Source organism: Apostichopus japonicus, chromosome 17 (genome assembly GCF_037975245.1).
Source record: "Apostichopus japonicus isolate 1M-3 chromosome 17, ASM3797524v1, whole genome shotgun sequence".
In the NCBI taxonomy this organism is placed as follows: domain Eukaryota; kingdom Metazoa; phylum Echinodermata; class Holothuroidea; order Aspidochirotida; family Stichopodidae; genus Apostichopus; species Apostichopus japonicus.
Genome location: NC_092577.1, coordinates 18,267,069 through 18,283,588, shown reverse-complemented (window position 1 = coordinate 18,283,588; position 16,520 = coordinate 18,267,069). Strand labels below are relative to the sequence as shown.

The window sequence follows — 16,520 nt, the reverse complement described above, 5'->3', positions numbered from 1 at the left end:
AACTTCCACAGCCGATTTCTTTAGAAGGAGAATGGGAAGTGGGATTAGCAGAAATGATATATCCGCATCAATGGTATAACATCGATAAATTCATCAAATATTCTTATACTGTTAATGGCCACCAGTGGTGGAGCAAAACAATCGACCCGGGTTTTTATGAGGACACAGCATCACTAGTTGCAGCATTGGCAACTAATTACCCCAGAAAAATTCGATATATCTATAACGGGAAAACTAGGAGATTACGCATTGAACTCGATGAGAACTGTCAAGTGAGATTTCGAGGAAGACTTGCGGAAATCCTAGGGTTCAAAACGACGACTACGGTTTCGGAGAGCCTCACGATAGACAACCCCCTAGATATGAAACACATTCATAATTTGTACGTTTATTGTGATATTGTAGAACCTCACGCCGTGGGTCATTCAAAAGTAGCCCTGCTCCGCGTAATCAATGTCACTGGCAAATTTGGAGATGATGTAAGTTCGATTTTCAGTAATATTTACTATCATCCTATCAAACAGAAATATATCGATACTATAGAACTCGATATAAGGGATAACACAGGTCGAAATATACCATTCGTACGAGGTAATGTCATCGTGACACTACATTTCAGACTACGTAGAGCACCTCAATTTATTTGAAAAATTAAATTTCATCATGCCTAGATCGCAATTTCACAGTAGTCCACGTGACTACGAACACTATTATCTTAATCAGGTGGGCAATGGTTTACCAGTCTTTCACGGCGCAAGAGCTCAAAGAGGACATGGCCTTGGTAACATACTGGGCGGTTTATTTCGATCAGCGGTACCCCTTCTTAAAAGGGGGGCTACAGCGTTAGGAAAAGAAGCATTGCGCACAGGTGTTGAAATTGCTGGTGATGTTCTGGACGGAAGATCGGTGAGACAATCTGCGAGGACCAGAGGTATCGCAGCCGGAAAGAGAGTAGCTAAAAAAACCGTCTCCCGTGTGAGTGGTTCATTAGCAGTTAAAAAGCGCAAGCGGTCGTCATCATCAGTCAGAAACAAACAAACCAAGGTAGCGAAGAGGTCTCGAGATATTTTTGATTAGACACAAAGCACTATGTCGCTGCTACATGATCATTCCTGTGAGTGTACGAAGTCAGAATTGGACTTGTTTGTCCTACCTCCCACGCAGACAAGTATCGAGAAGGGGCAATGGATAGAGTATCACCCAATTGCAAATATTACAGATAATGGAGCGCTCGAATTTAACATATCAGGGTCGGGAGAGGAGTATATCGATTTGGCACAAACGCAGCTGTACGTCAAGGCTAAAATAACTCAAGCAAATGGTGATGATCTTGCGAATACATCATCAGTTGGCCCAGTCAATCTGTTTATACAATCTTTATTTAGTCAAGTTGACGTGTCACTAAACGAGCGGTTAATCTCAACATCCACCCCGACATATCCTTATCGGGCAATGATCGAAACTTTATTGAGTTATGGATCAGAGGCGAAACAAAGTTATTTGACTTCGGGTCTATTCTATAAAGATACCGCGGGGAGGATGGATGAACCAAGCCCATTAGCAACCGATGACGTCGTGAACTTCGGATTGAAAAAACGACACTCTTTCATTAATGAGAGTAAGACGGTTGATATGCTCGGATGTATCCACAGCGATATCTTCTTTCAAGAAAAATATTTATTAAATGGCGTTACTATGAAACTAAAACTGATTAGGAGCAAAGATGAATTTTGTCTGATGTCTGGGGATGCCGACGAGAAATATAAAGTCATTATCATAGATGCGTCTTTGTTTGTTCGGAAAGTGAAGTTGAACCCCGCTGTCTCTCTTGGACACGAACGGGCCCTTGAGAAATCTACCGCTAAATACCCCGTAAGACGGGTTGTAACCAAAATGTTATCGGTCCCAGTCGGGAATATGTCGTTTGTGCAAGATCACATTTTCTTAGGACAGTTACCTAAGAGAGTGATTGTCGGTTGCGTCCGTAACACGGCGTTCAATGGCTCGTATCAGCAAAACCCCTTCAATTTTAACCACTTTGGAGCAAACTTCTTAGCCGTTTACTTGGATGGCGAACAAATCCCACATAAACCACTGAAACCAAACTTTGGAGCAGCTTCTGATGGGACCTATATCAGAGCATACCACACCCTGTTTTCAGGGACAGATAAAGCCAATCACGACGAAGGAAACGCAATCAGTCGAGAAGAATACTCCAAAGGTTACACACTGTACGCATTCGACCTAACTCCAGACTTGTCCTCCGGAGGACATTTTAATCTCGTAAAGCAAGGAAACCTTCGTATGGAATTACAGTTTAACAAACCTTTGACAACCACGATAAATGTTATTGTTTACGCGGAGCTTGATAATATCATAGAGATAGACCGAGCGCGTAATGTTTTGTTCGATTACAGTAGTTAAGATTCCAAGCGATGGATTCTAATCAAATCGCACACGCTTTGCGTATTGATACATTTTCCAACCCTTATTTCCAAGGAGTTTTCCCTTCCGACCACTTGAACGATTTTGAACCAAACCTCCCATGTGCAATAGTGGTTAATACAGATCCGAGTTATCTGCCAGGAGCTCATTGGGTTGCTATTTTCATTTCAAAGGATAACCATGGCGAATATTTTGATTCATACGGGCTACCACCTTTAACGCCGGAAATACAAACGTTTTTAGATCGAAACTGTTACAACCAACGTTTTAATGATAAAAGTCTACAGGGTTTATATTCTACGGTTTGTGGACAATACGTTATTTTCTATTTGTTACACAAAAGCAGAGGTCTGAGTATGGAGAATATTACCTCGTGGTTTACCCCACGATCTGAAATCAACGATACGATGGTGTACGGATTCATTGATCGACATTTTCCGTGTATAGAATATCCAATGCATAGGACTTCAAAAGGCTGTCAGACGGCGACCTCTGGACTCAAATGACATTTAACTAACTTGATATTAATTTTTACGGTGATGGTTTTAACAATCTTAGCAGTTGGTATTCGGGATACATATGAATCGTGATAATATATAGAAATAAAATGAAAACAAAAATGTAATATATTTTTCTTCTTCTTTATATTTAAAGTGTTATTTTGTCAATTCAAATTGGTAATGTCAATTAAACCCAAACACCATACTTTGATATAACTTATTACAATGTATACGATATTTCTATAGAATTATAATCAACTTGACCCAACCACCTCGCAACAAAGTCCGTTTGCAGTTTATCTCGGACAATTTCTTCCAGCTTGGACTTCTCCATTGCATCGCACGCCAGTTGTGGTGTACACCCCCACTGTTTGCGAATATTTTCAACCGTCGTCTTCAACGTGTTGACATCGATGGTATTGTTCAGGTATTCTCGCGCAGCTCCAACGACCCATTCGTCTTGTATTAGGTGATGAAAATCTTTGAAGTAGGCGTCATTGAGATTTTCGATATATCCGTAATTTAGGCAGGCATGGTCCAGTTGTGAGGGATAATTTTCTAAACAACCTTCACAATTTTCCTTCAGGCAACCATTGACAATAGCATCGAGCATTGCGGCGAAAATAAATTCTACAACGTTTTTCATCGTATCAATTTGTGTATGACCATCCTTTTTCTTTGGTCGCTTCAAAGTCTCTACGGCAGATTTTATGAGTTCCATCTGTTTGTATAATCTTATCCATTCATCTTCCCTGAGAGTAATTCCTTTCTTTCCGGGTAGGAGTTGTTTTTGCTTATCACCGCCGTGACTGTAATATTCTCTAATGTTAACGTATGGAGACCCTCGGAAACATTTAATTACAACTCGCCGCTTACCTCCGATGGAGAAACATATCTCAGATTCACCCATAGGGCGTTGTTCGGGTTTTCCAAAAGCATTGCGAATCTTAACGTCCTTCAGTTTTCTTATCGAATCATGAATGAGATCCTTTTGTTCGTATAATTGTCTCCATTCCTCTGTACGTAAATTAATCCCTTTCTTTCCCGACAAAAGTTTATTTTTAGTCCCGTCGCAGTGGTATTCCCGTATATTGATATATGGAACCCCCTTGAATAGTTTAACCACAACGTGTCGCTTACCGACTAATGGAAACCGGTTCTCAAATTCAATAATTGGCCGTTGGTCTGGTTTCCCTAATTTTCGGCTATCGTCTTGTAGGGTAGGCTCGGGTGGTTTATTCTCCGGTGAATATTGCGTTGTTTGAGCTTCCGTGTCTTCAAAAGACTCTCCGAGTATGGTAGATTCTTCGACGATGGGTATGTCCCACTTTGATTCCTTCGTCTGTATATTGAAAAAGTATGGTCGGTTTTCCTTCAAGCTGAAATGAGAACGCCAGCCGACACTGTATGCTTCATCCGATAACTTTGGTAAGACCTGACTGTCGTCCATAACGATATGTATAAGTATACACCGGGTTAATACAGTTGATGGAATGATTAAGTTGATTTGTAGTCTTGATATTTTTATAGGCGATAACTACCCTCATAATCAACATGTCCGGACACGTTTAAAGTCGGAATATTTCTAAACACTTGAATGAAGATGCTGGCCCCCCTTTCAATATAAGAGCAATTACGTTTGTATATAATTACGTAACTAGTCCCGCAACTTCGTATGTTCCCTTCACGGTCCAATTAGCCGTATGTTTCAAGCCAATGTCCTTGAGAAAAATATGGGTCATTAGCCTAGTCAAATAAAATATACTATCAAATTTCTCTAGCCCAACTATCCCAATCGCAATGTCCTATATGATTCGGTACAAGAACCGGAAACCATGATCGATAATTAGTGGCATCCAAACGACTCCTATGTACTTCCACTTCGATAGCGTAATATAGACATATTACTATATGTGTCGGTGAATTATCTCGCTGAACTGTCTCGTATAAAGCATCCATGTTATCAGTATGAGGTCCCGCTAAAAGCCAGGGCCATGAAGCTTCTTGTTTCACCATCTCAGCAACGCATATTGCTTTCTGCACAATATAATCGCTTTTACCAATATCTTGATATATCCCCAATCGATGGCGCACTAGACTCAAATAGATTCTTTTCATCGTTTTACTTCTTGAAAATCCCCGTTGATTGACCGTCAACGTTGTATCATTATCCATTGCATAAAAATTAAAATAGGTTCGTAACCAACAATAAACATATCCGATGACTTTTATCGACCACAACAACATATTTGTTTTAGTATGTTAGGTTTGTGTGTGTGTGCAAACTACGGTGACCTCAAAACATTCTCTTTATATCAACACGACTGAATTACAAATGTATCTATCTATCTATTTACCTATCTATAAATATATATATATAAATATATATCTATAAATATATGTATATAAATATATATCTATAAATATATATATATCACATTGCCAAGCAATGCATGTAAATATATCCCATAACATGAAAGACGATCCTTCTTACTCAGTACTTATGGCGAACATTGATGGCTACATCTCAGTGATAGAAAATCTCAACTGATAAAAAATTGGGATTGCACGGGTGCGATCATTGGTGGCCACATCTCAGTTATCGGGAATTTGGGTCCGTTACAAAGTAGGATTACACGGGTGTGATCATTGATGGCTACATCTCAGTGACAGAAAATCTGAACTGATAAAAAATTGGGATTGCACGGGTGCGATCATTGGTGGCCACATCTCAGTGATAGAAAATCTCAACTGATAACACATTGGGATTGTACTAAATCTCAACTGATAACAAATTGGGATTGTACTGTGTGTGTGATCATCTCAGTGACAGGCAATCTCAATCGATAACACATTGGGATTGTACTGTGTGCGATCAAAGTTGCTACATCTTACCGGGGGTACATCACAAGTTGGGATTGTACGGGTACCATCATAATGGCTACATCTTTCCGGGGTACATCACAAGTTGGGATTGCACGGGTGTGATCTTAGGGGGTACATCTATTATGACAATCAAGATACATCCAAAATTGGGATTGCACCGGTGCAATCCGGGGCCCTCTATACTACTAATGTACCCTCGTATTAAGAAGTTTGGTAGCCTTTTAGATTTTCCAATGATCTGAATTGCAGAAAAGGCAAACATTGCATGTTAAAAAATAGGTAAACGCATAAAAATGGTGCACTTCATGTGAATTTAGCCTACCTTACTTATATTCCTCAAATTTTAGGAGTAACCCAGGCTGTCGAATACTTTCTTCTTGCCTCTTATTGAGCCGCCTTCTAGGAATGTGTACCTAATTGGAGTGTCCAAGGCAACGTCCGAAGTAGGGTCTGGTTGTTCCTGTGTATGAAATTGAAAGATATATTTAAAGCATTGAAATATATGTGTAAAGCATTGAAATTATGTTGTGATCTTGTGATTTTAGTTTGGTATATAAATATCACACTACAACTGACCTGTACATCCAAATGACTCTCGTCGTTACTTGTCATAGGCTCAACATCCTCCCCAACAGCCTCTCTCAACTGGACGGCATCACATTGTTCTTCCTTCCAGGGAGCACATGTCCAGTAAAAGTTTCGCTGGGACCGAATCAATGCTAAATCCCTGCGACCCATTACTGAAGTATATAGTGGAAAAAAAGAAGAAAGTGAAACGGTACGGAGGAGCTTCCCCAAAATTAACCAAACAAACAGAAGAAGAAATAACCTGTTAAACATTGTTGCATAATAACATGATTTACACAAGTTGATTGACGTTGCTGTACATCTCCAATTGTACCCAAAGCTATTATTGGTTACACTCATGACAAGCATTGTTACTTAATTGTGCACTATTCATTGCCGTACTCCGATCATACTTGGCTATTGCGCTTTTGTTCAAGGATTAGCAGGGGGTTCACAGAAAAGTATAAACAGTGGAAGATTAAGGATGGTCTCCGAAATACAAGCCAATATACTTTTTGAACAATATCTTGTTAAAGAAAGTAATATATGTGTCGTTGCGACATGACGGTAAAATCAATAAAGATACCGCCTTTAAAAAAAATAAAATAAACCATCATTACGCGGACCGCAGTCTGAATACTTTATTAGATACTCAATCCTTCATAACGCGGGCGTCCCTTTGCCCTTTTATCCGCCGACCGCCTCATACTTCGTAAATAATCCCTAATAACAAACACCCCAAGCCTCCTGTAAATAATAAAGCACCTTAACTGTTCTGACATGAACTCAGTCTAATCATCCTTTATCGACGTTCTTTGATACTTTCTCATGTTATTTTCATCATCCTGCCTGAATTTGGTATCCTAAAATTGATGAAAAATATAGTGTACAGGTTAGTTAAAAAAAGGGTTGTTTTCCGCACAAGAATTTGTTCAGCGGAAAGTAACCTGTGTGGAAAACAGCTGAACCCGGGGCCCCAGAGCCATCCTTTCAAGAAGCAAACAAAAAGTTTTTCCGTACACAATTTTAGATGATGCCATTAATTTTATTGTGCTATGTGTTAGCTCCCTTTGAATGTGTTCAGTACAAATGTATACACACGCAGCAACATAAATAGTCATTTACTGTAGCTATATTGACTCAGTCTGGATTTGGCCCACCATTAATGTTCATGACAATTGTATGGAAGTATGGAAACTGCTTGCCAAACTTTGATGATGTAACGGATTATTTAGAGCGGCAACTCGAAAGATTTATTTACACATGCAACATGACACCAATCCTGGCAATAACCTTCAAAAAATGCCACTTTTCTGTGCTTTTTACGTGACCCGCCATGCGTGATACAAAACGTCACGGCCAAACGGCACTACCGAACCATCCCATTCTGACAAACGAAAGTCAGGTCAGGCGAGCCAATAAAACATACGCCCGCCGACATGCAGAGACAAAACGCCCAACCCCCCACTGAAACATTGAAAAAACTACAAAAGGACGACCAGCACGCAGCGAAACGAAAAACCCCTCCTCAGCACAACACCGTCCAAAAAAGGCAGCCCCAGATAAACGGCGAAAATCGCCTTCAATTTCAAGGCGAATGTTAGACTTCACCGCCTCCAGGATGGCAGGCGCCTGCCAACTGGCAAATTTCCCCCTAAAAACCACATCACATCTATTCCGCCAAACATGTTTTTTCACAATAGAGCAAACAAAAATAATGCGGTGCAACACAGCAACCGAAGAAACTGGAGGGTCTACCCCATATAAAATAAAGCCGTCCTACCTACCATGAGCGGTCTCCCGTAACACGTTCGGTCCAGGTCTGGAACCACTCCCATAAGTTTACTACAAAGCAACAACGCCAAAAAACATGAGCGGTACTCTCTGTCACACAGCCGGTCCTTGGGCACAGTCCATCACCCAATCGCCAATCATATCTTTTTAGGTTGGTCACCAAGGCACCGTGTGCAATTCTCCATGCAAGATCACGGAGCCTGCAGCCATTCAGCCTTGAATGCACCGAACGCCATACTTCGGCAGAATGACGTCCCTGGACAAAAATTGCATTCAAGGCCCTATGCCGTAACGAACTGTGAACGAGGGCCGGCTGTGACAGGTCAACAGGGGGCAACTCAATCAGAGCGGAACAAATGACACGCACCACCCTGTTTGGAGTACTACTATGCGGTTCTCTGTTGCTAAACAGCGTCGGGACCCATCGACGCAGGTGCAAACCGCCCCAAAAACGTACAAAATATGAAGAAGGCAACCCTGGGTCAATAACCGCTACTAACAAGTGCTTAAATAACAAAAAGGTCAATTTACTTCCCAGGTGAACCACCCCTAACCCACCCTTCTCCAGTTTTTGATACATTACCGCCCTTCTGACAAGCTCTGTACCACCCGACCAAAGAAATGAAAATATCGCTCTCTCCAACCGCACCAGGACGCGACGCGGAATTGGATACACCGCGCCCGGGTACCACAAGATGGGCGAAACAAAACGATTAATTACGGTGACTTTCCCTAGGATCGAAAGCCAGCGGGTGGCAAAGGTTTCGAGCCTGCTCTCAAGTACCTCAGTCCTCTCGTTCCAGGTGACATCACAAGGTGCATCGCAGCCGAACCATATACCATTTATTTTGATCCGACCACGATGCACCGAATGGCAAGTCTCTGTATCTCCAGCTACCAAGGCGAAGGCCCTTTGTCTTTTCCGGATTCAACTTCGCCCCGGTAGCTCTCTCAAAGATACATAAATCCTGCGAGAGGGCACGCAAGGAGACCAGACTCGAAACAACACACGTGACGTCATCCTGCATATTGAACGCATTTCTCTTTGGCACCCCCTGGCACAACGAATGGAAGTCTTGAGTCCCTTTCCAAAAGACGAGAGAGGGACTCGCTAAACAAAACATAAAGTAATGGAGACAGAGGGCACCCCTGGCGAACCCCCCTCCTCTCCACGTTAAAAACCTCCGAACAAAACCCATTTACGATAACAGAACTGAAACTTTCCTGATACAAAACAGAAATCAATTTACGAAAAACCGGGTGCAACTGAAACGTCTCCAATACATTCATTAAAAACCTTTAAAAACCTACATTCATTAAAAACCATCCACCATGTCAACGGCCTTCTGCTGGTGCAGAGACACCAATGCACACGCAGGGTTCTGCCCAGGGTGGATTGAGTGCCGGCAGGACTATCTAAGCGGAGCGCCACCATCGGTTGGCGCGGAGCGTAGAAGAAAATTTTGGGTTTTGGAAACCCCCCAGATGGCCGGAAACGGCCCTTCCAGAGTATTCTGAGCCACATGTAGACAGCTTTGAAATGAGATCTCATGTCTGGAATTTTTCATAATTAATGAAAAAAAGTTAGGACAAATATCTGGAGCACCAGAGTACAGACCAGCCGGTGGTGCCTATTAAATAAATCATTCAGGCTGAGATGATAATTTTAGATGCACAGTGAGTGAGAGTCCACTCCCAAATAAAGACGAATCATAATGAATTATGTATTCTCTCTCATTTATTCAGCATCGGGCCTATGGTACCTTGCCAAACAACTGTGAGCTCATCCCCTGTCTAACACCTGTTTGTTAACATTTTTTGGCTCGTTGCCAGGGAACTTTTCATGGAGTAAACTTTTCTCGTTCCACTCTATAATTAATTAGGTCAGTCAGTAAAGGATCAGTAAAGTTATGCGAAATGATATCTTAGACGTTCAAGAAAAGTAGGTAAAATATCCCCGTTACATTTAGGTAAGTAAACACACCTCAAGCCAACTGACTCCTCCGCATGCACACCCCATGAAACACGAGGCACAGTCCATACCATACACGCATAGCACGATATCAAGGCCCCTTGCTATGGCCATCTTTATGAAAGTTACCCTTGAAATCACATGTTTTAGGCCACTTGGCATGATTAATTCAATGCTAAATATTGTTTCCATGTTTTTGTAGAAAACGTAAACTCCGCAAAATACAATTAGTTGTGATTTTGTAGTTACGTGAGATCCGTTATAGCCGCCGAGGTGGTTAGGCTATTTGCTATACACTTTACTATGGTAGGATATTATTTTTTCGGTATTTTTGGGAATGCTAGAAAATACTTTTCCCCCAGCTTAACACCAGATGTGGCCTTACGGTATATTCATAAATGGATGCACTAGAGCCTTGTTTACATGACATTAGTTGCATTTAGTACGATATGCAAGTTTGGCGTGAATTTTTCGAAAGTGCTTTGCTCGATTTTTCGTAAAATTTGAAAGGTGTAGCCTACCACTTTTCCGTACACAATTGATTTTCAGTTTCTTTTCTCTATACGGTCAAGTGAATAAGTTGTACATTGAGTATAAACTCACCGCGAATGCAAAAAACGATGCGGGGATTTCCAGCAGACAAATGTTTTCTTTGCGGGATTACTGAGTCAGTTGAAGGGAATCCCGCACCTTAGTGGGAACACTGAACTGAAGTCAAATTCATACGAGAGAAAAACGTTTACTAACCAACATACAATACAAATATAAAAGAACGTGGAATGCCAATATTGTTCAAAACATTTCCCGCGAGGCTGATTTATTACAGCAACCTTCCCGCGCTGGGCCGTGGGTGTCCGTGTGACACGTATACCCGGAAGCTTGCGAAATAGCCATTGTAAGTGGGTTGTGACTAAAATTGCGCGCTCTCTGAACATTTTCCTTTTGTTTTTGAAACTTTTCTTGTGTATTTTTTTTTTTTTTTTTGGACTTTTTTTTGTACTTTTTTTGTCCTTTTTTGTCCGATTTTTTTTCTCGCCAGCCGGGCTGGATTTCCCGCGAGCATCGCGGATTTCCCGCGAACCTGGTTCGGGCGGTTCGCAAAGTTTTCCAGCCCTTGTCACTCGTGCCGAATGCAATATGATGTAAATTCACCAGCTACGAAGGTTAACGGCCGTATGTGTACTAGCTAGCTGGATAGTGCCTGTGTCTCGCGCGATAAAAATAGATATAAATTAAACCATCAAAAGTACGATCGGGAGTTGGAAACGGAAAACAGTTATTGGTCTGGAATGCGGAACTCTGGTAATTTTTACAAAGTATGACACTGTGATGTGTTTGATATTTTGAACAGTTATGAACTGGATTTTCCCTAGTCATCGACCCTCGCGGGCACCGTGGTACTTTTCGTCGAGATAGGACTGCAAAGCGATGACAGCCGAAGGGTCGCCAAACTTCACCTCCGCACACAGCTTCGAAAAATGTTCTCTTCGACGCCGTGCGCGGGTCACGCAATACTGAATTGCGAAGCGTTTGATGCGCAACTTGACATCATCCCACCATTGGGATGTAGAGGCAAAGGCCGGCTTCAATGTTTGCCATCCTTTGTACCTGGTCTCGAAACCTTGGCGGAACTCTGCCTCGCCAAGAATCCGACAGTTAAGCTTCCATAGGCCCCGCCCGATCGGGAAAAAGGAAGGCAAAACAAAACGTGCTACTACAGTGTCATGGTCAGAGAGCGGACAGCTGAGCGTCTCGCAACCCGAAAATGTAAAACTCACGGGCGCATACACTCGATCTATCCTGGAGGCATCTTCTCCGTTCGGCCTCACCCACGTATACGCCTTACTACACGGGTGCATATGCCTCCAGACATCGGCTAAAAGGTGTGCCGAAGTGAATCTGTCCAGCTCTGTGATCCCAGCGTCAGGACTAGCAGACACAGGAGCCCCGAGTCTGTCAAGACCCGAGTCTGGGACACAGTTAAAGTCTCCGACCATGACACATGGTGCACTACCAGGAACAAAGGAAGGTAGCGTGTTAAAAAATTCTCGTCTAGCAGAAGGCCGATTGGGAGCATACACATTGCAAAGGGAGATGTTACCCTGTGGATACTTGAATAGAATGCAAACCAATCGGCCCTCGTGATCCGTCTCCACCCTAGTGGCAAAACCCGCCTGACGAGGTGACAGAAGGATGACAGTGCCACAGGATGAAGACGAACCAAACGAAGCATGCAGCCCACCACCCCACTCATAAGCCCATAGAGGGACATCTTCTTCCAAAATATGTGTTTCTTGCAGGCAAACGCAGTCGACCTCCATTGAAATACAATATTGGAAAATGCGACTGCGCTTGCGATGATCCCTCATGCCATTCACGTTCAAAGTGGCAACTGAAAATGTATGGGCCATGAGAGGGCAATGAGGCAAAACTACGCCGACGACGATTCTGTAAGCTTCAAGCGAGCTCTAGACGACATATCGTCGTCTGAGTCGTCGCTTGAGGCCGACCTTTTTAGAGAGGGTTCCCCCATCTCGTCGTACCAGCTCGTCCCGGTGGCACGTTTCGGCTCTACGATCACCGAGTCTCCGGAGTCGCTGTCAGACAGAGCCTCCGGAGACCCGATGACTACCGAGTCCCCGGAGTCGCCGTCGGACAGAGTCTCCGGATCTGGCGATACCGGCGGCGGACTGGGGACGGAACTGGACGAGTTGATGGGGGAAGCTGGTGGAGACTTTCTCGGTGCGGGCACGGGGTTAGGGTCTGCAACTACAGGGGAGGGTGAACCAGGTGCGGAAGGTGAATCCTCCTCACCCGGTTCCCCCTCCTTGCGTGGAGCTTCCTCCGAGGCAGTAGGTGCGTCAGAACTGTGCGACTTTTCTTGACCCCTGCTCTTTGTCATAAATACATAAGAGGAGGGACAAGCGCGAAAAACATGTCCCTCCTTCCCACAGAGTGAGCACACAACTTCGCTTGGGCAAGCAGAGGCATCATGCCCAAGACGAAGGCAGCGCCCACACTTTTTGTTTGGGCAGCCCTTGGCTTCGTGCCCGGTCTCTCCACACCTGAAGCAGGTGCGGGGCTGACCGGGATAGCGCACGTGAGCTTTATGCCCTGCAATAAACAGGAAGGAGGGAATGTCCTGCTTTAGGTCGATCCGAACCTGTCGGTGCCCGTTCAGAACCCCAGGGGCTTGTGCGTAGGAGCACATTTTGGTAGCCTTGACAGCCCCAAACCGACCTAAAACAGTTGCGACAAGTTCCTGACGCACCTCTAGTCCTACGTGGATGACAGTTACCCATACGGAACGTTCGTATGGCGTAACTGTCAAACCATCGACATTACTCAGCAACGTGACACCCTTCTGCCGGGTCACGTCACTGGTGAACCGTAAGTCATACGTGTTACGACCCTGGAGAGCCTGCAAAGCGTCAACCTCTCCAGGAACCGCAACACCCTTACTCTTCAAAATACTGAACACTTGGACCGGTGGAACCGCTTGTTCACCGGTAAAAGTTAACTTAACAATACGGCTATCACGGCGCGACGCCATGATACCGCAAGGTGGCTAGGCCACGGAGGAGCAAGAAACGAACCAAAACAAAAGTAGTGACAGTAAAGTAAGAACAATATGTTGAAAACAAAACAACGCCTATAGCACGCACGCACGTACTAACAGAAAATACTACTCCCGCCTGGCGGGAAGCACAGTACAGTACAGTGCAAAACAGTATAGGTTAATATAGTAGAAGTGTAGTTTATGGAGAGCGAGAGCAAAAATCACGTCTGCACTCCACGAAAGCCAACAGACCTCTCAACAGACTGCTCCAGGTTGTCAGTGTCGACTTTTCCTTTCAAACGACTTAGGATGCTTGTGAACTTTTGATAACATTGACGATGATACCCATAGTTCATTTCAGGTGAATAATTGTTGGGCACCTGCTCACAAATATCTGATCTACGGTGTACTGAATGTGCAGGTTGAGCTAACCGCTGTCTGCAAAAGTCCTGGATTTTTTGGAACCGTTCTACTGGGTTGTTAAGTTCAGACAGAAGGGTAATGTTTTCTGATGTACAGTCGTCACTGTGGATAATACATGTAGGTACATCTGCTGCATCTGGAGGGCAGCCTAATTGACGCTTCTTACTTTGGCAGACTCATTGCCCCAATCGCAACCTGTAACATAAAAAACGAGAAAACAAAATCAAAAAACGGTTACGTCATCATGTCTTACATATATTAGTGTTTACATGGGTAGTCAGAATCAAGATCCGGGTACCCGATCCCTGTACCCGTCTGCAATTTCGAGTGTCCGGGCGTCTTTTTCAACCTTCGGCTTGTCCGGACACAATTTAATTTGACCCCCAGCTGCTATCAGTCAACATTGAAGATATAGACCTAGGCCTGTAAGAAACATATACCAGACTATAGGCCTAGGCCTGAAAGATGCACAGAACGTCAATGGGCCTTAACGTTATGCTAGGTTAGGCTATAGCATAGCCTTTGTCATCCCCAAAGGCTTCCAGGAAATTACCACTCTTTGAAGACTATTCCTGGACAAAAACTTTTCAGGCATCTTCTATAGCTATTTCGAATCAACATTTCGAAGTTAGAATCTAATTTTAAAACTATCCTCTTACCTGCACTCACTATCTGGAGCACCTCAGCAAAAGTCAAAGGGATTCTTCAAGTTAGAAAAGAACATTTTCAGAATAGGGGGCGGTAGTTAACAATCCAGTAATAAAAATTGTCTCAACCACAGAACAGAACAAAACAACATGGTCTGGAAGTTACACAGAGAGAGGTTCAAGATGCAGTACAAATGTATCTCTGATCACGCGATATGCCAGATACGTAAAGGATATGAACAACAAGGATTTTTCTTAAATTTCAAAATGGCTGCTACAGCGAAACGATCCAGTGTTAATGTTGTTATTCTTATTGGATTCCTTGACCCTGAAAACATGGGTATAGACACCAGAATTATAACTCTATGTGCCTTAGAAGCTGAGTTCTAGGTAAATAGTTCCGAATTGGTGGCCATTTTGAATATCAAAATAGCCGCTGCAGCGCAATGATCCAATGGTTATGTCTTTGTTCTTACTGGATTCCTTGACTCAGAAAACATGGGTATAAAGACCAAAATTATAACGCCGAGATATGGGTGAAAATAGTTCCAAATGGCGGCCATTTTGGAAAATGCCGGAAATGCAGAGTCGATCCCAACATTTTCAACGGTAACATGCAAAATATTGTTCGGACGGGTCCCCTCAACAAAATGATACCACTCGCGGAGAGTATGTGGGGGTGCTCGGGGGGTCCTGCTAGCCCATGGACTATAATGGTATGTTACAACAAGGTTATCAATGTAGATTCAAAAGCAGAAGAATTAAGACCTTGTGGTGAGATAATATACGTATATTGCAACTTTAAGTGTTCATGGAATGTAAGAGCTACAACCTTTTTTGTATTGGATCGAAATCCACATTTACTTTTAGAACTCCTTCTGCGACAACCCTGATGGTCTGCAATGCTTTGCTGGATGCATGCACTACTTTCTATCCCTGAAATGAGAAGGTTCCAAGGGGGGGGGGGGGAAGGTACCTCGATTCTCTTTCCTTTTGAGAAAAGTTGATCATGATCAGTGGTGTTAAATGCAACATGGTGTAATAAACAATAGTTATTGTTAATGGTGGGCCTGCTGGTTCTACCTTTATAGGTACAATGCATCCCTGGTGGGCTTGATATATTTAAACATCGGCCTGTAGGATGTAGGTTGTTAACCCCTGTTCTATGGTAGATGAATATCCCAAAGCTTCTGGGTATTTGTCCGAAACAAATTACGTTTGCCAAATTGTGAGAGGTAGTTTAAATACAATTTGATTGTATTCTTTGCAGAAGGAATCTATTCCATGTTGTTAATGTGTCTGTATATGAGTAGTGTTGTACATAGTATAAGAGGGGTTTGGGGGGGGGGCTAGATTTGTGATTCTCCTGTTTGATATGCGGGAGTGGTTTAAGGGGATAGGCAGTTATCCACATCTGAGTGTTTTTCCAGAATTGTTACAGAGGTGGGTCATCGGCTCAAGCCCCTCCACCCATTTGGGCATATTGCTTCATGTGACAATATCTTGTAATCCCAATACGATGCTCCAGACTTAAAAATTGCTTGAAGTTTAAACTTTCTTTGTACATTACCTGTTGTGAGTAGATGATACCTCTTCTGTGTTTGTTCATGTATGTCAAAATCTGAAACACATTGTGACCGTGATATCTCGAGAGAAAAATGGTTGCACTTCAAACTTGACATGTGCATTGCCTATATAGCAAGTGGAAGATTCTATATAGCAAGTAC

General features: G+C 43.1%; 2 protein-coding genes across 2 annotated transcripts; one reads left to right on the top strand and one right to left on the bottom strand.

Annotated features, from left to right (window-relative positions):
• The first annotated feature begins 1,089 nt into the window (after positions 1-1,089).
• LOC139954688 (uncharacterized protein F54H12.2-like) lies at positions 1,090-2,424 on the top strand. The gene has a single exon (XM_071954606.1). It carries the CDS (start codon positions 1,090-1,092, stop codon positions 2,422-2,424), a length of 1,335 nt encoding a protein of 444 aa, XP_071810707.1.
• A 669-nt stretch (positions 2,425-3,093) lies between these two features.
• On the bottom strand, positions 3,094-5,251 carry LOC139954616 (uncharacterized). The gene has a single exon (XM_071954513.1). It carries the CDS (start codon positions 4,393-4,395, stop codon positions 3,166-3,168), a length of 1,230 nt encoding a protein of 409 aa, XP_071810614.1. The 5' UTR covers positions 4,396-5,251; the 3' UTR covers positions 3,094-3,165.
• Positions 5,252-16,520: the final 11,269 nt, after the last annotated feature.